Source organism: Mchenga conophoros, linkage group LG1, assembly GCF_057382185.1.
Source record: "Mchenga conophoros isolate Kocher_MC1m ecotype Shallow Benthic linkage group LG1, M_conophoros_male_GT1.1, whole genome shotgun sequence".
Classification (NCBI taxonomy): Eukaryota; Metazoa; Chordata; class Actinopteri; order Cichliformes; family Cichlidae; genus Mchenga; species Mchenga conophoros.
Genome location: NC_140526.1, coordinates 35,243,241 through 35,265,977, shown reverse-complemented (window position 1 = coordinate 35,265,977; position 22,737 = coordinate 35,243,241). Strand labels below are relative to the sequence as shown.

Genomic DNA, 22,737 nt, shown 5'->3' with positions numbered 1-22,737 from the left:
CGGGCAGGGAAGAGATAGATTTTGGTAGCCCGACTGAAAAAATCGCTAGCTCCGGGACGTCGGGCTAGCGATATTGCGAGCCCTGTATCTGATTGAGGAATCACTCATCTTTGGAAAAGAGAGTTTATTACAGAGAAATGGCTCTTTCCAAAATAAAAGCTATACTATCCGCTTCTTCTGGGCTATATTCTCAGCAGCATAAGGAGAATCATGTGCTAACAGCTGTCTAAATGACTCGGCTAAAGTTAGTAGCATGCTTGCTTTTTTTTGTCTGCTTCCACTTGTCTTTGCACTAGGATGATGTCGGCGTAAATGTGCAGTCATATTCGTTGTGTTCCCACTAGTGCTTTCAGGTTAATCTCGTTGAAATGACCTTAACGCCACAACACGGCAAATCTCCGTTAACGAGCTACCGCCGATCGCTCCGTGCATGGGGCTAGACGGCCAACACGTTAACGAGCTAACTGCGCTAGCACACTAGTTCACACCAATGTAATTGAGCATTGCATGGCACATCCAACATACTGTTTTACTTTAGTCCATGACTCGCTTACCTTCAGGGTCATACGTCACATGAAAACCAAAATAATTCCAAACGCCAGAACTGAATGAGGGTGGGGGAGGTGCCCTGCGCTCTTCCTTCTGACTATGCTGTCTGTGTTGAGCGCTCAGTGGATCTGCGCTGGACAGTGCAGCCTAGGCGGAGTAGTCGAACACAGATTCACTGAGCGCTCAACACAGACAGCATCGTCAGAAGGAAAATTGATAAAATAAATTACAAATGTTGTATTGTTCGATACATATGCGTACCAAACCGAAAGCACTGTATCGAACGGTTCAATATCGATACGAATATCGTTGCACCCCTAATATATAGAGCTTGACCAGAGCCAGTCCGATCTCTGAACATGGATAGACAAGGCCAAGCAAACTGACAAGGGGAAGTTCTTCCTCAAGGAAGAGGAGGAGGAAGAAGAAGAAGAAGAGGAGGACTGAGAATGTGTGGTGGAGGAATAGGGGGAAGAGGCCGAGGTGCGCGAAGACACTGTGCTGTCCCGAATGAAATTCGGGCCACAATTATAGACCATGTCATAAACCATGGCCTCACAATGGCAGAGGCAGGTCGTCGAGTGCAGCCTAATGTGCCTCGCTCTACAGTGTCCTCCATCATCCAAACCTTTCTCAGGGAAAACAGGTATGTACTCTATTTAATCTATGATGGAATTATATGTTGTATAGGACAGGGCACTATGTGTGAGGCAAAAAATGTATAACTTACTGTAGAGATTTTGTGTGCATCTGCCTACAGTAGTAGGTCTATACTAGCAGGTGGAGAGGACTAGTGGAATGTTTTGATACTAAATATGACAAGAAATATATTGAACAAATTACTGTAAACTATGGAATTACATAATTTATACAGTTTAGAGTAGTATTCCAGTCACTGTGCAATGTTGCATTAGGATTGTGGTGAAGTTACTGTGAGTAAAACAATAATACAATTACACTGATAACTTACTGTATTCTGTTCTTTGTGTAGGATTGGACGACAACCTCGCGTGGGTGGCAGAGGAAAACTTCTCATTGAACAACAGGAAAGAGAGATTTGTAACATGGTGATGGCAAATGATGCCATCACATTGAGGCATATCCGTGATGCCATCCTTCAGGACAATCATATATTCCAGAACATAAACACAATAAGCATCTCCACAATAGACTGGGTTTTGAAGAAGCATCAGATGACAATGAAACAAATCTACAGGGTACCATTTGAGAGGAACTCTGACAGAGTAAAGGAGCTGCGCTACCAGTATGTAAATGTAAGTCAGTTACATACTGGTCAGTTACATTACAGGTACATACTGTACCTGTAATCACAGTAAGCAGTAGTTCACTTATTTGGTTTCAATACCTCCTTTACCTGATTTCAGAATCAGTATTTGCTTCATCTGACTTCAACAATTTCAACAGAAAACTGCAGTTTACTGTATGATACAATTCTCATTACAATCCTTATTTTGTTGTCCCCCAATCAAATCTATCTAATACTGTAGGTTTTACTGTAACATCTCAGTAAGTCATCAGTATTTCCCACTCCCCTTTCTATCAAATACCCCTGCAGTACTTCCTCATAGGCCTATCACTAGTTTAGAACCACTGGAGTAGTAGCCTGTAGTATATTGAACCTGTGGGGGAGAGCATGTAATTGTCTAACTGTAGTATATGACTCTTCTGTATGACTGATTTTATGTTCTTTACTCTATTTTAGAGAATAATGTCATTGGAAGGACATGAGACCCCTTACATCCTGGTGTTCGTGGATGAAGCAGGCTTCAACCTTGCCAAGGGCCGAAAACGTGGCCGTAATATTATTGGCCACCGGGCCACAGTGGATGTCCCAGGTCAGCGAGGGGGCAATATAACTATGTGTGCTGCCATTTCTGAGAATGGTGTGGCCACTCACATCCCCAGTCTTGGCCCATACAACACACACAAGCTCCTCATCTTCTTGGATCGCCTATATACCAATTTTATCCCTGAAAATGAGAGAGGTCTCATAGGGCCTCACCTACCCATTTATGTAATTGTGTGGGACAATGTCAATTTCCACCATAGGGGCTGGTTTGCAACGCATCCCATGATGGTCATGGGGTTCCTACCACTTTACTCTTCTTTCCTCAATCCGACAGAGGAGTTTTTCTCTGCTTGGAGGTGGAGAGTGTATGAGCATCATGCTCAGGATCAGCCGTCCCTGCTCCATGCTATGGCCACAGCGTGTGACGACATTACAGGAGATCAATGCAGGGGATGGTTGCGGCATGCACGCCGTTTTTTTTCCTCGTTGCATCGCAAGAGAAAGTATCCGCTGTGATGTGGACGAGAATCTGTGGCCAGACGGACAACAGCGTGTAAATAATCAGGAGGGTGAAGACAGTGGACAAGAGCAGGAGAATGAGTACAGCGACCACTGAATAAGTCCTTGTTTTTTGATTTTGTGTTCATACAATTTGCTACTGTAATGTACATTTTCTTTTTACATATGTATGAAACTTTCTTTGCCTGTGAATAAAAAATGGTTATAATTTCCTTGGTAGTGAGAGTGCAATCTGTGATGTCAAACCTTGGAGGCTACTCTTTTCTGTTGTATATTGTTGGTCCTCTGCCATAGTGACAAAACATCTAAACATTTTGTATGGCAGTACTCACACAATGCCAAAGGGACGATGCATTTTGGGGGCACTGACTATTCAGATTAGAAAGAAATGTAGTTTTGACACATGAGTGAACTGTTTTAGGAGAGATATGAGCTTTTGCAGGTGGACCATGTTGTTGTGATCAACCATCCAGGTTGATTTTGACAAAAGCACCAAGAATGATGAGAATGTCCGATCTGTGTCGAGAAATGAGCCAAAACTATTGAGAAGGATCTTTGCCATTTTGGAGACACTGACTGTTTAAATGAGAAAGGGATTTAGATTGAAGCCTGAGTGAACAGTTTTGGAAGAGATATGAGCTTTTGCAGGTGAGCTATAGTGTTGTGCTAAACTGTAAGAGTGTTTTGCCAAATGATCTTAGAGTTTTGAGAATGTAATTTCTGTTTCAAGAAATGAGCCAAACCAATGGAGAAAAACTGTAATAGTGCTTGTAGTTTTGCATTTGTATGCTTATGTGCTTTTCAAACATGGGTTTGAACCATGTCTCGTAGTTTTCAGAATGATCTTGAAATAAGTGGAAAAGTAGAGAATGGCAGCAAATATTCCTACAATTGACCTTTGGACTAAACCAAGTTAGGCATGCTGAGGCCTACTAAGAGCATGACAATCTGCCTGCTTTGAGCTGATTGTTTTCTTACCTGGAGGGTAGATGTAGGAGCAGTTATGACAAACAATTATAATTTTTACTGGATGACCTTACCCGATGTTAACATGTTCTCATCTCTTCCACAAAATCCTGAATAAAATAGCAGAGAACTGTAATTACAAATTTCTACAACAGAAGTATTATGTAGACTCAAGTAAAAATCCAAGTGGCTTGTGCGACATATAATAAATCTGTTTTGTTTTTTTTCATATGCCGTGCGCAGTGATTACAGTCAGCCAAGTAACAATACCGATAGGCAAAGTAAAGGCTAATTACTGGTTGTGAAATGAAGGTGAAGTAGTGCTTGATAAGATCTGCAACAAAAAAGTACCACAGCCATTTTATAAACCCAAATATCTCAAAATTTTTAACTCCAGCGTTCTTAATCCATTTTGGTAATTATACCAATCCCAACCTTCTATACCGGAGTTTCAATAAATAATAAAGCAATAATGCAGCCACTTACATACTTCCAAGCTCATAAGCTATTTAAAGGAACCACCAGCACGTTCTGTGTAGATTAAAGCTGCATTATTTATGAATCTGAAGCAAGTCACATATGAGGCGGTCATTTGAGCACCTACTGGTGAAATTGCTGCTTTTCAAGCTTTTTAACTTCCTAAAATTTTCCAATGAAATGGTAATAAGCGATGGATATTATATTGCCTATAAATACACATACAGTACTGTGCAAACGTTTTAGGCAGGTGAGAAAAATGCTGTAAACAAAGAATGCTTTCAAAAATGGAAGTGTTAATCACTTATTTTCATCAATCAACAAAATGCAGTGAATGAACAAAAGCAAAGTCTTAATCAAATCAATATTTGGTGTGTCCACCCTTTGCCTTCAAAACAGCATCAGTTCTTAGGTACACTTGCACACAGTTTTTGAAGGAACTCCACTGGTAGATTGTTTCAAACAAGAACCAATCACAGATCTTCTGTGGATGTAGGCTTCCTCACATCCTTCTGTCTCTTCATGTAATCCTGGACAGACACGATGATGTTGAGATCAGGGCTCACTTCCAGTACTTCTTGTTCTTCTTTACGCTAAAGATAGTTGTTAATGACATTGGCTGTATGTTTGGGGTCATTGTCCTGCTGCAGAATACATCTAGGGCCAATAAACAATCATTTATATTTCTGAAAGCATTCTTTGTTTACAGCATTTTTTCACACCTGCCTAAAATGTATATGAATATGTAGAATATGCATGCAGGGAGAAGATTTTTGGTACTGGATGTTTTTGGCCAGTCAAATTAGAGCAAACTTTGGTTACAGGGTTAATTTAGCTATAAAGTCAAAAGATATGCCCATTTTATAACATAGTGAATATTGGTTTATTTGAAACAGGACCAATAAACTGACCAGCCTAAAATGTCTGATAAAAACATCTTAATTCAAATGTATTGATATATTCAAGTGCAAGAAAATATATATGCTGCTTAGTGCATTATTGTACATACAATGTGTACATCCTTCTACTATGGAACGCCAGGACTGCCATAATGAATTAATTAAATACACCATTAAATAATTAAGAATTCGCTGAAGAGGAAGGAACACAGTAACTGATTCATCATAGCATTTCCCCAATTTACCAAAAAGATCAGGATAGAAAGAAGAGAGCAGACATAAAATTCAAACTTAGGTTTCCAGGCATTTCATTATTGTGCATGAAGGCAGGCAGATGTGGATGCTGTTAACATTTACAGAGTCCGTCTCAACATAACTAATCAGTGTGTAATTGGGGGAATCCACGCGGAAAAGCAGCAGATCACTGACATCAGAAGACTAATTAAATGGTAAATCTTACAAAGGTCAACAGTGTGTTGGCTAAGGATGAAGAGAGTAGCCACCATATGGCTAAAGATGCCCTCAAGAAGTGTGTCTTCACTGCTCTTTTAATCTTTTGAGCTAATTGTGCCCCCCCTGCACCCCCAGTCTTCTCGTGATTGTGGCCAGTGCTCAGGCAGACAAAATGTGGTCAAACTCTAATCTACTTAACTGCTTGGCACTTTGTTTTTCCAATTATGGTTAGGCCTTGTTATTGTAGTGCTGAAACCCGCTGACATCAGCATTTATTTGGCTTTCTAAGCAAATTTTCTACTCAGAGTTTAACAGACGTGAAACAGTTTTTACAGCGTAAAATAAACAGATACAACCAACAATTTATGAAAGAATCATTTATCCAATGAATACACAGAAACAGTGTGAGGATACTGATCCGATCACTTTTGCTGAGCGTTGTAATGAGTTATTATTTAGCTATTCAGCCCACAACAGTTCACTCTCACTGCTCTCACAGTGTAAGTTTTACTAAAGAATCTCATTAAATTTACTGCTAACCAAGAAAGTGTCAGACTGGCTAATCAACACAGTGGAGCACCTGAAAGAGTACTTGAATGATTGTGAAGATTGGACTTGTATTCATGTTCAGACTTTGAGCAGAGAACACTATAGAAGAACAGCCCATTTTATACTTACCTTTCATTTAGGGAGATGTAAATGAATTGTAAGGTTGCAAATTTTGTAAGGTGCACTGTAAAATCTAATTAGTTCCCAGAACTCCAAAAAATTGAGGAAACTCGTTGCCTCAAAAAAATTGAGTAAAGCTTAGCTAAAAATGACTAAATTAGGACAACTTATTTATTTTGAGTACACTGTACAAGCTCATTTGTTCCCAGAACTCGAGAAAATTGGATCAAGTTTACTTAAGATGACCAAGTTAGGGCAACTTACTCATTTTGAGTACACTGTACAGCCTTGTTAGTTCCCAGAACTCAAAAAAATTAAGGAAACTCGTTGCCTCAAAAAAACTAAGTAAAGCTTACTTAAGATGAATGTTAGGACAACTTATACATTGCAAGTCTGCAGTATTAAGAATAACTTGATATTTCTGACTGTACAATACTAATTGTTTACTTACTGACAAACATTTCAAGTTCAACTAAATGAAAAAACAATTTGTGGTAACCTGAATATGATTAAAAATAATTAACAACACTTTTTGTAATGATGTTAAAATCAGCCCAACTTTTATTTTCAAACACAACAAAGTATAACAGCCAACATACTGGACACTGTTCTGCTGAACAACAAACAATTAATATTGCCATCACTGTTATAATGTTATAATCTTAAGTCTCAGATGTAATTATTCTGAATAATAAGTTTAGGTCTACCACAAGTTTGTTTTGTACTTACTTATATAATCAAAATAAAATATTTATTGTTCTGTCACAAGTGCAATCTCTGATTTAAACAACACATTTGTTTTTCATTCCAACACAGGAGCTGGAATGTTGTAATGTTTTAAGGATGGCTTGTTTCCAGTCCAGGCATTACTGCCTGAATGACTATCATGGATCGAGGTGATCCAAATGTAGGTGCAGAAGAAAGTCTTTAACTTCCCTTAAATACAGTGGCAGTGGATGTGGGTTGGAGATGCAATGAGCTTGAACCGGCAGGCGACCATCTTCACTGACCACACCATCTGTGACCGAGGACTCATCTCTCCTGGTGTCCTGCAAGCAAACAATCATATTTTTTGGAACATGAACTTAATTGCTTTCTTAAAACATTTTTTTCTGCATTTGGTATAGAACAGACTCCAATTTAGACAATCTCAAGCTTCCTCCCAATCAAAGAGGTGACAATGTCCCAATTGTCAGTCTGGATAGCCGTGACCACCACCCAACATACAATAATGTCATGAAAGCATCATTTTAAAAAGGGCTATGCAAACATGGCCAATAACTTTCATTCTAATGATGTGCAAAATGATTTGGGCACAAAACAAATTTTGTTGTTAGAAAACTTGCAGACTTCACTATATACAGTGTAGACCCTCTAAACTAAGTTTGGGGGATGTGATCTTTCAAGAAATGCAGACTGTTGTTGTTTGTTTACTTACACAGCATGTCTTGTAGAATTAACTGGAGTCACCAGCAACAGCATAGTGCAGTCATATCTCAAGTCTAATAACAGAAGACAGGAAAAGATCAGTAAAGAAACAACTTCCTCAAACCAAAGCACAAAAAAAAAAACAATAAGTAAAACAGGCTGATCTAAAGTATGATGAAAGTTCAGCCTGATTAATATAAATGTCACTGACAGTTGCTAATATATTGGAAAACCAAAATACTTACCACTGAGTTGATGTCTTTCTGTCCAACAACAGGAGAGCCTCAAAGACAGTAAGAAGCAAGCAGAGGGAGAAAAAAAACAGAACATTTTTCAGAAACTGATTTGATCCTTAATGGCTGTGCAATCATTGTTACATAGAGTTTGCTTATGTTGTTAAATAAAGGCTAGATTTGACATTAATAGATGTCACAGATGTTCAAAAGCTGCCACAAAGCATGAAAAAAATGGACGTCTCTGAAAACTTCGGCGCATTTTTGCAAATATGTGATGTCTTGATAACTCGAGAAGATATTTGAACTTTACACAGCTACATTCGAACCTGAAAATATCTTAAAAGTTTATTTTGTGACCCAGAAAAAGTAATACGTTTTTTAGCCACGCTCCTCCGCCATTGCCACGCTTACAAGTATGCACAGGCTCTGACAAATGCGATCCTCCTTTTCCCCAGACTACCCTTTCTGGGTCACAATATAACCTTTTAAGATATTTTTAGCCGAGAATGTAGCTGTGTAATGCTCAAATATCTACTTAATTTATCAAAATATCACATATTTGCAAAAGTACTTCCACGTTTTCGGAGAGCTCTGTTATCCACCAGCGCGATAGCTGACTGGGAGGTCAAGGCTTGATAACAGTCTGCGAGCACAACTAACTCCTGGCTTATTGTTTTCAAACCCCCTGCGGTCTTTTGCTACTCAGGTTAAACATGATATATATAATTAGTTAGTTAGTTAGTTAGTTAGTTAATTAGTTAGGGCTATGGATTGAAAATACCCCCCACACCCCACCCCTAAAGGCTGCACCTCCCGAAGAATTTTGTCTGGGCTCTTAACTCACTTTTTTATTTCAAACAATCAACAGAAAATTTCACCGACATAGTTTTATGTAAGGTTTTTAAGGCTGTGGTGTTAATTTTTAAGTAACATGAGCCCAGCGGCAGCAGCAACGCTAGGCTAACACTAACTAGCTAGCAAGATTGTAAACCTGGTGCTAAACTAAGAGAAGCCACAAAATCAGTTTGAATAAGAGTAAACATTTACTCACCAAGTCAGTGTATCAGGTAAAGATCCACAGCAATGACAATAATCTCTTGAGCTGACGCTTTTCCAGGTTTGCTCTAGTGATGTGCGATACCACTGATTTCCTTTCCGATCCGATACCAAGTACTATTCAGGGTGGTATCGACGATACTGATCCGACACCGATACTTTGTACAAAAACTTATTTTATTTATTGTATCTCAAATTATAGTGTCATAATGATTACAGAACATCAGATTATTTGTTCTTATCACTTAATAATGCAGAGTTCATCATAGGGCTGGGCGATATGACCCAAAATTCATATCTCGATATTTTTTACCTGGACGGCGATATAAGATATATATCTCGATTTTTTTTTAAAAGCCATAAAGTAAGAACAAAAAGAGAGTTCTTAGTCAAAGCTGTGTCCCAGATGTCACACAGGCACTTTTATTAACATAGAGCATAGATGTACATAAGATTTACTCAAAAATAAATTATGAGCATTTATTAAATAATAATGCTCCATAAATAAAAGAAAACAATGTTGTTTTTGTGCATAACAAAAAGCTCACAATTGTGCAGTCAAAATGTAAACTAAAAGACGCTGAGCATAGTAACAAAGACAGATTTCACAGCTGCTCTGTTCCCAACTTCTACTGTGTGACTGACAGCCTGGAGTTTGAAATCCTCTTGTAACCACGTCTCTTAACAGGTGCCATTTATAGTCCTTATACACAGTAGGGTAATATTACGTTGAAGCACAGTACGTATCACTCCGCAAAGGCTCCTCGGTAGCCGTAATGCTCTGACAATCCATCAAGCGGTGCAGCACCATAGCTTACCAAAGTTGTACTAAAACATTTTTGACTTTTGATTGCTGAGCGCTGTGTACCACATAAAATCGGTTCGCGGCCATCAAGGACAAACAGAATTCATACATAAGGCGCGCTGTCAACTTTTGAGAAAATGCAAGGATTTTAGGCTGTGCAGCGCCTCTGGGCTGCATGGCGTTAGCGTGGTTAGCTCGTTAGCGTGGTTAGCTAGCTAACACGTTGACGGCGTCCAGCCCCACGCACGGCGATGTGCAGTAACTCGTTAACGGAGATTTGCCGTGTCCATCTTGTCGCTTCCTGCAGGTGAAGCGATGGGGGAGGAGGGGCGAGGCCGAGTAACGTTGCGTAAAGACAAAAGTGGACGAAAGAGAGGCAAACTTGCGGCTCCACAAGTATCCGATTGTTCAGTCTGACGTCACTAGCCGTGTCTGGGTCTAAACTCCGCTGCAGGTCCATATATCAAACGATCACTATGGCATTACTGAGAGTTGTCTGTCTAAAGTCTTTCATCTTTAATAAAATGATCAGCGTTCTGCTCTACCAGGTGTAACAATTGAGTTTAACATCCAGGCATCCATGAAAACGGAATTTATGACATTTAACGTAATTAGAAGTTAGCAGGGAGTTAGCTCGCTAGCTTCTATCTAAATACAATATAGCATATCCTGACTGCGGGGTTTTGGAAACAAATTAAAACGTACAGCTCTGTTATCACTTCCAGCATAAATGAAGACAGAAAACTAAACAGCAGTGACGTTTGTAGGGTTACTGAAGTTGGGCTAGCTGGTATATAATGATGTGCTACGTGACCGCTAGCGACACAGCTATGTTAGCATAATATAAACAAGCTAACTTTTTTTCCACTCGATAAAAGTTAACGTGAGTGTTCTCGGTGGTCAGGAACAAATGTAATCGCATGGCAGGATTTCTCCCAATTTTCCACCCGGACAACAAAATTGAAAAACCATATCGCAGAATTCATAGCGCGGCCCAGCCAATTCCAGTTTCCAACAATGACGGCAGCTACTTAGTTTTAATATTACTCTTATTTGTCTTTCTGGGTCGCAAAAGAACTTTTAACATATTTTCAGGTGAGAATGTAGCTGTGTAAACTTCAAACATCTGAGCCGACCGACACATCGTTTTCAAACCCCCGCGGTCTTTCACTGCTCGCGTTAAACATGATATATAAGTCACTTTGCTAACTTAAAAATGTTATTAGGCTTTTTCAGTGTTTTATTTGTTCTTGAGTAAATTGGTTTGGCTGAGATTAAAGTTATTAGATTAGATTAAATTAAATGTAACTTTATTAATCCCTCGGGAGGGTTCCTCCGGGGTTTTCACACAGCTGAATAAACGTCAAACAGAAAACTAATTAAACAAAGTGTGAGACGGTAGAGAGTTTACGCCAGAGCCCGGTTATATTTTAGATAGCAAGGAGCAGACGGCAGAGTCTCACTCCACCGAGGGAGCTCGTGATGTACTACCCGGCTTTCTTTAGACCGCGGTCGGGCCGGGTCCTCAGGTGGAACCAGCCTCTGAATTTGGACACGGGGGTGTCCAAATTCAGAGGCTGGTTCCAGGCCAGCCAATAATAACGGTGACATTTCGCGTATTTTATCCGATAAATAAACACTGTAAAATGTATTTATCCCCCCCAAACAGCCCTTTTGAATGTCTCCCTAATTCTGAGGTCTCAAGGTTGGCAATTATGGCCACAACACCTCACTTTTTTTGCCACATGTAGGATCGATCCGCACATCACTAGTTTGCTCAACATATTCCATAACAAATGCTGGCGCCATGAACATGCGGACTGATCCGAGAGGGAGGAGGACGGTAGTCACGTGGCATTTTCAAAACACATCTTTCATCCTTCCGCCCTGAGAAGCAAAACTTCCAGCTTACTTAGTTTTTCTAAGTTAAGACAACTCAAATAAATTGAGTTTATCAGCATTTTGCATATAAAGTACTGGTAACTTATTTAAATCGAGTTCTAATAACAAATTGATAAAAAATGAGTTCAGCCTATTTAATATTTTGAATTAAACACAATATTACATTTTACAGTGTGCTTTGTGATAACATTTATTTAAAAATTGTTTTCATAGCTTGTTTTTAGTTAAATAAAATATAGCTAATGGCAAGTTTTCAGAAATACAGAGGTCATGTGTAAAATTCTTCAACACACCCCACTGAATGCATATTTATTAATTCATCTGAAATATGTGTTAACTTGTTTATTGAAAAATTTAAATGCATTGTTAGGTTGTTAAATTTCACAAACTTACAGAAATAAACTCAAGAAAAGGATCCTTAGTGTCATCCATGACCCTGTTTAAGTCCTCAGAAAGCGAATCCATAGATCTCCAGAGTGTTTCTGTGTGTCTATTTTAGCAGTTATTTTCTATTCAGCTCAGTCCCAGTAAGAAGCCTTTTGTCAGAGAGCTCAAAAAACACACCATACGTGATTTTCTCTGTAATAAAAAGCAGACAGTTGGCTATTAGCTAGTTAAGAGTGTGTAATATATTGGAGCTTAAGACACCAGAGCTGAAATGCAAACAAACATTGGACTTAGATTTATCATTCTGCCAAAACAGACCACGAATGAACACTGTGAATTTTGCTGGCATATGCAGGATGCTGTTTTCTAAAGCGATTATGTCAGATGGTGTAAAACAAAATTAATTAAAGCGTTCATACGTCCAATCTAAGAGCAGTCGTTAGCGCAGTTATTCACACACGTTACAAGCGCAGAACAAAAAGCAAACAAACAGTGAATGAGTACAGATGCCACTGCGCAGATGTCAGAGACCCAGCAGCTTGTGTCCCCTCCAGATTTGCATCTTTCACTTGAACCGCTCAACTGTTCAAAGAGACAAATGATGAAAATGAGCGGGGAGGCACGAGGGCATTGAAGCGTCAAGGGATGACGATGATGATGGCACTAACAGATAGAAGTATTGTTTGACACCTGTTCTGAATTTTACATTTGAAACTTTCCAGCAACCTTCCATCTCTTATCTCTAGTTTGATGTAAAAATCATGTTAGCAAAGAATATTTTATAGTTTGCTTTTCTTGGTTTTGAGTCCTTTCGCACCTTAATCATAAAATAATGTAGAAAGCTTTTCTCTTAGCCATAAACTTACTGGTATTTTGGTAAAACAAGAACCCAGTCTTATTTAAATATGACAAGAAAGTTGCTTGTTTCATATTTCCTACCTCAGTTTTGCACGCTTCTCCTCACCTCCTCACCAGATCCAATCTCATACCTGCTCCGGCTAATAAACTGCCGCTTATGTAAATGCCACATGTATGATAATTCTAGCTTCTCAATAATAAATGGGAAAACCTCATGAATGAGCCAAATTAGTGCTGACCATCACATCAGCCCCCCCAAAACTCCATCATTCTCTCTGTGACCTTTCTCTCCTGGCAACCTGAGGAAGTGGATGATCTCCAGTTTGACAAAAAAAGGGGTAGAAATGGGAGTTAATAGGCAGCTCCTCTGCAAACACTGGGAGTCTTTATGAATAGGAGGCAATCACACAGATCAAATATACAGCAAGGGGAAATGGGTCTGGAATTCAGGAGGCAAAAAAAGAAAAGAAAAGAAAAGAAAAGAAAAGAAAAGAAAAGGAGGGGAAATACAAATTGAAGATGCTGGTAAATATAATAATGTGTGCCTCATGTAATTGTCCGTTTAAATGCAGATACTGAAGAGGAGTGTTGACTGATGTAGACAGAGGAGACACAAGGAGGAGTGCCTGGATGGGGACTGGTCTACAGTTACAAGACTTCTAGCACAGAGCTGGAGATTTTGTTGTCATTGCTGATTCTTTTTTGTTTGTTTGCTTGTTTGTTTGTTTGTTTGTTTGCAGACTTCATGACGATCCATGTCTGAGCAGCACCATTGTGCTGGCAATGTGACTGATTGATCAGTAGATGAACAGTAAAGATTAAGAGGATGACAAATAAGCATGCTGCTTACACAGCGCTTGGGGCTAATCCTACCCCCTCCACCACCCCCCGGGTTCCCTTTTGAGGACCTGCTGCTGAGGAGAGCCCACAGACAGTGACAGACATCGGAGGGAACACACACCCACACACAACCTGTTCACGTGCAACAAGTGTCAGCTGGAGCTCATGACAGGACCCCAGCTCATCTGAACAACCACAGCAGAGGTTGCAACACACAGCACGGGCTCACCCTGCCATCTGTCCACCGGGGACCACCGGAGGCCCTGCGGCCCTACGTATTTTTATTTGAAGCAACTGAGCAGAAGAGGACCAAAACCTTTTCTTATCTGCCTTCGTCAATCACTAGAGGAGATATTTTGAGAGAAAAATAATGGAGGATCACCTTACAAAGATACCCATGATGCCATCCTCTTCCCCCACAGAGTCATCTGGCAGCGGTGGGACTGATGACAGCAGGGGAGGTAAGAGCTCCACACCAACGACAACAAGTTGCCAATGGAGTCTGAAGAGTGTAACACTGACTTGGCTCGGTAACAGGGAGGAAAAGTTAGCACTTAAACAATATGAAAGTTTGAAACACCTGAAATTCTTTACTCAACATGCATCGGGTTATGAATGAAATCCAACACAAAAACATTAAAAACTCTCATAAAAACACATAATTATGAGCAAGCAATGCTTTTTTTAAATTATAGTTAAGGATTTTATTCAATTTTTGTGAGTGTTTAGACAGACTGTCCTGCTACCAGCAGACAGAGCTGACTGTACAGATGGCAGGCACATGTATGAAACAATACCAGCCCTAATGAGTGGCAATAACCGACCTACTCTGTGACTGTTTTTGACTCACAGCCAAGAGTCCTGCACCGGGCAAAGCTCTGAGCCCAGCTCTGGTCTGCAAAGTGTGTGGAGACACCAGCAGCGGGAAACACTACGGCATCTACGCCTGCAACGGCTGCAGCGGCTTCTTCAAGCGCAGTGTGAGGAGGAGACTCATTTACAGGCAAGAGGAAACTCAGCTGTAGACAGTTATTCCAGCTTCATCGTGTGACGTTTCCTCATCTATTTAAAATAGTCAATATTCAAGGTGAAAGGAATATAAACTCTGGTTTTAGCCTCTACAAACCCCATATTTTGCCAACTATTATTGTAAATTAAAGTGTTTCCTATTACTGTATAAGTAAATGCCTTTCAGATTAAAAAAAAATTGTAGCAGCACAAGTCAGTGTGAATGAAAAAAAATGCACTTTTTGCACTCAAATATAATAATAATAATAATAATAATAATAATAATAATATTGACAGAAAGTAACTAAGAGAAGTAAAAGTAAGTAAAACACAAATAGCTTTAATAAATATATATTAAAATCCCCTTTAATTCCATCTGTGATTAAAAGTAGAACCCAAAACTTTTCTTTTCACTTTTGATATTTTTCTTTTGATGAATGGCAGGTTAAAATTAAGGACTTAGCCACACTGGTTTACTCAGAATTCGGACATTTTCCATATACATTCTAATAGCTGATCTTTAGTAATTAATATGTTCTTACTGCTTTCAATATTCTGTAAGCCAAAAGAAAATAAGTGAATGTTATTTTGTCATTTTGAGTCGACTCTCCCTTTAAAATGCGTGACTGTTGGTTAACAGGTGCCAGGCCGGTACAGGCATGTGTCCAGTGGACAAGGCTCATCGTAACCAGTGCCAGGCATGTCGGCTGAAAAAGTGCCTGCAGGCGGGCATGAATAAGGACGGTGAGTCGTTTTAGCATTCATGAGCTTCATTAAACTGATTGGTGTCCAGTGGAACTCAAACATGAACCTGTGAGCGGTTAAAATCATTCCTGTATTATCACCTTAGATAACAGGTTGTGCCTTTCTGTCTCCCCCCTGCAGCGGTTCAGAACGAGCGGCAGCCCCGCAGCACAGCTCAGGTCCGCCTGGACTCCATCGATGTGGACCCGGAGAAGGAGCACCTGGCCACCACACGGGAACCCACCTCCTCTTCTTCCTCCTCCTCTTCCTCATCTTCTTCATCATCCTCCAATGGGTCTGTCATCACGTGGCCCCACATCACCTCCTCCATGTCCATCACTTCCTCTGTTGCAACCCAGCGCTGCATCAGTCCCCAGAACAACCACCGCTTTATGGCAAGCCTCATGACAGCTGAGACCTGTGCCAAGTTGGAGCCTGAGGATGGTGAGCAACAGTTGTCAAATGAAAGGTTTTTGCTGTAAATTTAAGGTGAAGCTTTCTCCTTCACATTAGGACTTGCAGGGGAAATGATGGTTAGAAAACACATATTCTTGGGTAAAACGCAAATGAGTGGGGTTCAGTACAAAAAGCAGAGCATAAGAGGGTGTTATCAGGTGGGCAGTGAAGAAGGTGGGGTTGATTTCAAATCTGTCATGGTTACATCTCCACTTACCGGAGCATGATGAGATCACCATGATGATCAATCCCATTCTGGAGTGATCAAAAATCTTTACTAGCTAACCAAATTTGCAACTCTGCTTAAATATTCTTCTAATTCAATTTAATATTTTAAAGTTACTATTTAGCAAACATCAGGTGAGTAGTAGCATGTACAAAATGCTAACATGTGAAACTATGATGACATGTTCTTTAGTCTTAGAGAGACTTTTTTTTGTCCATATGGGCATCTGCTGACTTTCAGCTGGAGCTCAAATTTTATGACTTTATTACATAGTAATAAAGTCTAATCTAACCTGAACTGAAGCACATCACAACTACCTGAAGTTTAGTTTGATCTGTCTATGCAACAAGTTGGTTTTGTTTCCTCTGCACTCTTGATTCTGAGCTCATCTTTTCTGTTTCAGTTGATGAAAACATAGATGTGACCAGCAATGAACCAGAGCAGGCGTCTTCAGAGTACCACATGGCTTTGTACCCGTCTGGTTCTGAAAATGTATACGAGACCTCAGCAAGGCTTCTCTTCATGTCCGTGAAATGGGCCAAGAACCTGCCCGTTTTCTCCAACCTGCCCTTCAGAGACCAGGTAAGCTGAAAGTGAGGGTTTTTTTTGTTTGTTTGTTTTTTAAGATAGTCTCTATAAACTTTTTCACTTTGCTTTGGAACTATTTTTAATAGGTTAAAATTGACCTCTATTCTTGTTAGAAAAAAAAGTATAATGATAAAAGACAAATTAAAGTTACAGATATAAAAAATATAAAATGCAGATGTCTCTTTTATATCTAAAAATATATTGAATCATGATTTATCTTTATATGCGACAATGACAGAAAAAGACAGAAATTCTTATTTTTATCTGTAAATTCCAAATACCGATGTCATTATGTGCTTACAGGATTACATATGTTGATGTAACTTCATGTTCATGACATTCATGACATGGCCACAATGACCACAAAGCACATTCAGCATTATGAAATGACAATATGACAGTTAATAGTACCACAAATACTGTCTGACTATAAATAAGTAAGTGAACACTGAATTAGTGGTCCCATTCCTGTTTGACAACATTACAATGTGATTGGCTCTGCAATAAAAGGGAATGTCAGGAATGAGCATCTATAGTTTTTCTTTGTGATTTCTTTGGGTCGAAGGTGAAGCTGAGTACAGGGGTGCATATTCAGTTTCTGGTTTTTCTTCTTCACCAGGTCATCCTGTTGGAGGAAGCATGGAGTGAACTCTTCCTCCTCTGCGCCATCCAGTGGTCTTTGCCACTAGACAGCTGCCCACTGCTGTCTTTGCCAGACCTCTGCCCTGGCATGCAGGGAAAAACCAGCTACACTAGCCTGGACCTGCGCCTCCTACAGGAGGTCTTCAGCCGCTTCAAGGCCCTCGCTGTTGATCCTACCGAGTTCGCCTGCCTGAAGGCCATTGTGCTCTTCAAGCCAGGTGAGGAACAAAACACTATTCAGTTGATTGTCTACAATCTGGCAGATTACCTTTAACATGATCACAGTACGTCCACTGTCATTGTTTTCAAGAGATAAGCACCACGCAGAGGCTAAAATTTCCCTCAGTGTGTTTTATTTAATTAAGATCACTATATTACCATACATGTCATTTAGTAATCATATCATCACTTTATAATTATGATGCCCATCAGTATGGTACATCAAAATTATAGAGTCTTTTTTTTTTTATTACATGGAATGTTATACAATTTTTGTCAGGAACAGTTTTCCCTAGAAAGCAAAGATTCCATAAAGTATTTCTTCTGCTTCACAGAGACTCGAGGTTTGAAAGATCCAGAACAAGTGGAGAACCTGCAGGATCAGTCGCAAGTCATGCTGGGACAACACATACGGTCACACTACCCTAGCCAACCAGCCAGGTAACAACCTACCTGATAAAGGTCACCAATTCAATGGAACAAAATGACAAAACACAAAACAAAACTCCAGTGTGTTTATAACAAAACAGAATTTTTGTTCTTTATTATGTTTAAAAGTTGATTTCTGGATTTGAAAGTAACCTTCATTCCTTCATTCTGTTTCATGACAAGCATCCTTAATTTGAGGTTTTATATAAAAAACTGATTTCCCTATGTAACTGATTCTACAATGTGAAAGGCTTTTGCTTTAAATTATTTGACATGGCCTTAATTTTATTATGATCTTTGTGTTTAGGTTCGGAAAGCTGCTTCTTCTCCTTCCCTCTCTGCGCTTTGTGAATTCTGAGCGGATAGAGCTGCTGTTCTTCCACAGAACCATTGGAAACACTCCCATGGAGAAATTGCTGTGTGACATGTTCAAAAACTAAAAGAATCACAGAGAAACCCATGCAGTCATCAGTAATGTCCTGTTTTGGATGGGATGATGACTGACAGATATTTGTTTTGTATATATACAAGAGATTCTGCATGCTGTTGTTTGTTGTCTTCTTTTGTCACCTCCACATCAGTTAATTTGACAAAGAAGAAAATGCAGTTCAGTTTTTGTCATAATGCGTTTTCTTTGTATTATATCAAGAGTCTCTGATTTGAAGTTATGGTCATACTAGTTTTGTTGTTGTTGTTTGTTTCAATAAAAATACTTTGTTTGGTAATAGTGTAATTTGTTTGGTAACGTGTGTGTGGCCCTGCTGATGTTAATGTGACTGTTGTATTTATGTTGTTACGCCTTGAAAAAGTAAAAACAAAGAAGAAAAAATCTAAAATATACCTGTTGCTTTAATTCTATGGAGCAGGAATGTTTTCAGTATACTTGCTATGTTACTAAGAGCTTGCACCGAACCCATGAAACAGTGCCCTCTTCTGTCTGGTTAATACACAGATTCTTCAACACACTCTCACACACAATAAATATAATAAAAAAGATGACTAAGATGTAAGTTGAGCCCCTTTAATCTGTACCCCCTATTTAAATTAGAATTATGAAAATTAAGCAAAGTGTGAGTAAGACTAATGCTTATACTGGCGTATCAGCATTACTGCTTTCCACAGACGTGGAGAGTGACATTTCACTTTATGTCTTTGTGTTAAGCATTAACTGTATCAATTTTCTTATTGCTTCTCTTAAATATAGCTGTGGAGTCATTTGAAAACATTGTCATTCAGCCTTAAGTGAAACTTCATTATTTTGGCGTGTTGGAATGACAGCATCATGTATGTGGCACCTTTCCACCCACTTTCTCAGTGACAACCAACGAAAAAACCAAAACCAAAAAACATTGGTGAGACATCTTTAACACTGCTGGTAGAAGCAAAAAACCTTTTTACTTTTTCACTTTTTTTTACTCCAGATGAACCATTTTCACTCAATTTTTAGTGTGAATGTTGCAGAACACACACTGACAGTTTGGACTGACAGATTTCGGTCAGTCCAAACTGTCTGTAAATACGGGACAGAAATGCTTCTGAATTCTTTTGCAGCTTTTTGACAGGTATATATTGCTGTGTTACTGACAAGATTAGGAGCCAATGTGCAGGAATCAGAATCGCCACTGAGCTCAAGATACAGCTTTTTGTGCTGGACTCACAAGGATCAAAAATAGAAAAGAACTTAACTAGGGAGAGACTAGGAATTTGCTAACTAGGAAACTACAGGAGACACTTGGAACATGAGGACACTCAGCAAGCGGGAATGAGGGACAACACAACAAAGGGCAAAGGGACACCGAGACAATAGCTGTGTCTCACTTCAGGGGCTGCAGTCTTCGGAGGACCCGGCCTTCGCGGTCTACATGTGCCAGATCCTCCGAAGACCGAGAAGGCCGGAAGCGAGGCTGTGAAGTGGGATGGTCTAGCCTTCAGATTTGCCTCGCCAGCTGTCTCGGTGGAGTTTAATAAAATGAGCCGTCTGCTCCTTGCTATCTAAAATATAACAGGACATTGGAGTAAATTCGCTACCATCTCACACTGTTTAATCAGTTTTCTGTTTAATCAGTTTTCTGTTTGATGTTTATTCAGCTGTATGAAAACTATAACTTTAATCTCAGCCAAACCGATTTACTCAGGAACAAATAGAACACTGAAAAAAGCCAAACAATAACATTTTTAAGTTATCTAAGTGACACGTTTAACCTGAGTAGTGAAAGACCGCGCAGGGTCTGAAAACGATGTGCCGGGAGTCCGGTGTTCTCACCTTGGCCACCCAGTCAGCTATCGAGCTGGTGAGTAACAGACGTGTTACAAATATGTGATGTCTTGATAAATCGAGCAAAAATTTGCAGTTTACACACCTACATTCTTGCTTGAAAACATGTTAAAAGTTTATTTTGTGACCCAGAAAGAGTAATATTTCAAACTCGTTAGCCGCACTTCTTCGCCATTGCCGCATTTGAAAAGTATTTTTATATTATTATGGAAATTTTTTGGAATAATAATTTAATTAATAAAGTAATAAGAGTAATTTTACAACTAAGTAGCTGCCACCATTGTTGGAAACTGGAATTGGCTGGGCCGTGCTTTGAATTCTGGGATAGGTTGGGCCAGGAAGGATACACCCAACCTATCCTTGAAATCTGGGAAATTGAAGGACGCATTTGTCGGCTGGAGCAGCCTTCGAATTACGTTGCGTCGCTATGACGTAATCGGCCTTCAAATGCGGCCTCTGAAGGATGGACTGAGATACAGCTGGTATACAGTCAATAAAGGAAGAGGAAACAAAAGCAGTTAAACTGAAAACAATGCACACAGGATAAGAGGACCTTCAAAATAACACAGGAACCTGACACTTAGACAAAACAAACATGGACACATGACTGAAACACGGGTCACAGAAAGTAACAGTTACAACTTATCATCAGTTATCATGCTGTAACTGCTCACTATTATGTTATTTCTGCTTAATGTATTTTGTCTTTTTTGTGAAAAGCATTAAATTCAAAATACAAATACACATTTGAATATATAAGTATATGTATACTCCCATGTATTTCTATGCCTCTGATTGTCAATTCAATTCAATTTTATTTATATAGCGCCAAATCACAACAAAAGTCGCCTCAAGGCGGTTCATAGATACAGAGAAAAACCCAACAATCATATGACCCCCTATGAGCAAGCACTTTGGCGACAGTGGGAAGGAAAAACTCCCTTTTAACATCCAATATTTAAAAGGTAAACAAACAAAAAAATTATTTTGACCAGACTGTAGTCAGACACCTGACTACATCAAGAAGTAGTAGGATCTTTACACTCTGTACCACGTGTCTTCACATTTCCATCTACACAGTGACCTTATAACAGTATTATTAAAATGAAGTAAATTCCACCTTGAAATGAGGTTTGAAATGATGAGTTCTATGTGGTTTAAATGAGCGTTGGTGTACCTCAGCCAAATGTCAGCTTGATAAGAAACGTCAGTCAGTATTTCTTTACCTTTTGATTCAAACACACTGCCACTGTCAAAGAGACACAGCAGAGGAAAGGAAGTGGACCCCTGCTGCATTTCATTGAGACATCAAACTTGTTTTTTTATGCTTGCAAGCTGAATTGAAAGAGTTTTCAGTTGCTTACAAAGGCAAGCAACTGAAAACTCTTATTTTAACACAAATATTTTTCATTCTAAGCTGAAACTGAGCTTGAAGTCTGGGGTTTAAGAAGTTAAGAACAGCATCCAGCACATCTGTGGTGATTTTTCTATGTTGAAATAGCAGCATTTGAGCCATCTGGATCCAGTGCCAGGCCCTTACAGTCCCAGTCTTTGGATCAGATCAGCTGGCCCTCTGCAGCCTTATGACAGAAACTCACCAGTCCAGATTAAAACACTTTCAGCTCCCACAGGCACCAGATTTCCCAGCAAAATATGCTTTGACTCAAATGGTGCTATTAAATTTTCTTTTAAGATACACAGCATGAGCACTGGAAATCATCATAAAGTCCTGCTTCAGCTGCAGTTTGGAGAAGGTGAAGGTCTGTTGTTAGTGTTCGTCCTCTGCAGCGGCACTGGATGCTCGTCACATGGTTTCTTTCTGTCTCATTTTTATTTCATAAAACTTTAAGTTGAGGTCCTTACGTAACGTGTCCCATTCTCATTTTCACCTTTCTGTCACTCGTTCACACAAAGGTTGCCTCTGTTTCAGTGAGATTTTCATCTTAAAAGATTAGTCTGTTAAGTAACAAGCGGAGGGAGGCAAACAGGTTGGTGCCATTTGCTGTGCAAAAATAACATTACCTAATCTGAATGACAAACCCATAGAGTCGTAGGTGAAGATCATGAGATGTCTCATTAGATGAGCAGCAATAGCTGGACCAGTCTGTCTGGCAACAACCAAACGACAACCTAATTTGATGCTCAGTTTGATGTTTCTCCCATGTGACTGGCTGAATTCATATTTGTGCTGAAGAGCAATTGTGCCTAATACATGGCTCTTGACTGTAGTCTTGTTATTGATTAACACTCCCATTGGATAATACAACTTTAGCATGTTTCACTGTAGAAATGGTAC

The 22,737-nt window shown here is 39.5% G+C and overlaps 1 protein-coding gene and 1 long non-coding RNA gene across 2 annotated transcripts; one reads left to right on the top strand and one right to left on the bottom strand.

Annotated features, from left to right (window-relative positions):
• Positions 1–6,939: 6,939 nt before the first annotated feature.
• Positions 6,940–8,116, bottom strand: LOC146583704 (uncharacterized). The gene is made up of 3 exons (XR_014893191.1): positions 8,016–8,116; positions 7,781–7,844; positions 6,940–7,391 (listed from the first exon to the last, which is right to left on the bottom strand). It is a non-coding gene; the product is annotated as an uncharacterized LOC146583704 (long non-coding RNA).
• Positions 8,117–13,487: 5,371 nt separating this feature from the next.
• Positions 13,488–19,129, top strand: LOC146583703 (photoreceptor-specific nuclear receptor-like). Its single transcript, XM_085276190.1, has 8 exons — positions 13,488–14,315; positions 14,707–14,857; positions 15,503–15,606; positions 15,748–16,050; positions 16,692–16,870; positions 17,496–17,736; positions 18,073–18,178; positions 18,474–19,129. The coding sequence occupies exons 1-8, from the start codon at positions 14,225–14,227 to the stop codon at positions 18,604–18,606; spliced, it is 1,308 nt and encodes a 435-aa protein (XP_085132316.1). The 5' UTR covers positions 13,488–14,224; the 3' UTR covers positions 18,607–19,129.
• The last annotated feature ends 3,608 nt before the right edge of the window (positions 19,130–22,737 follow it).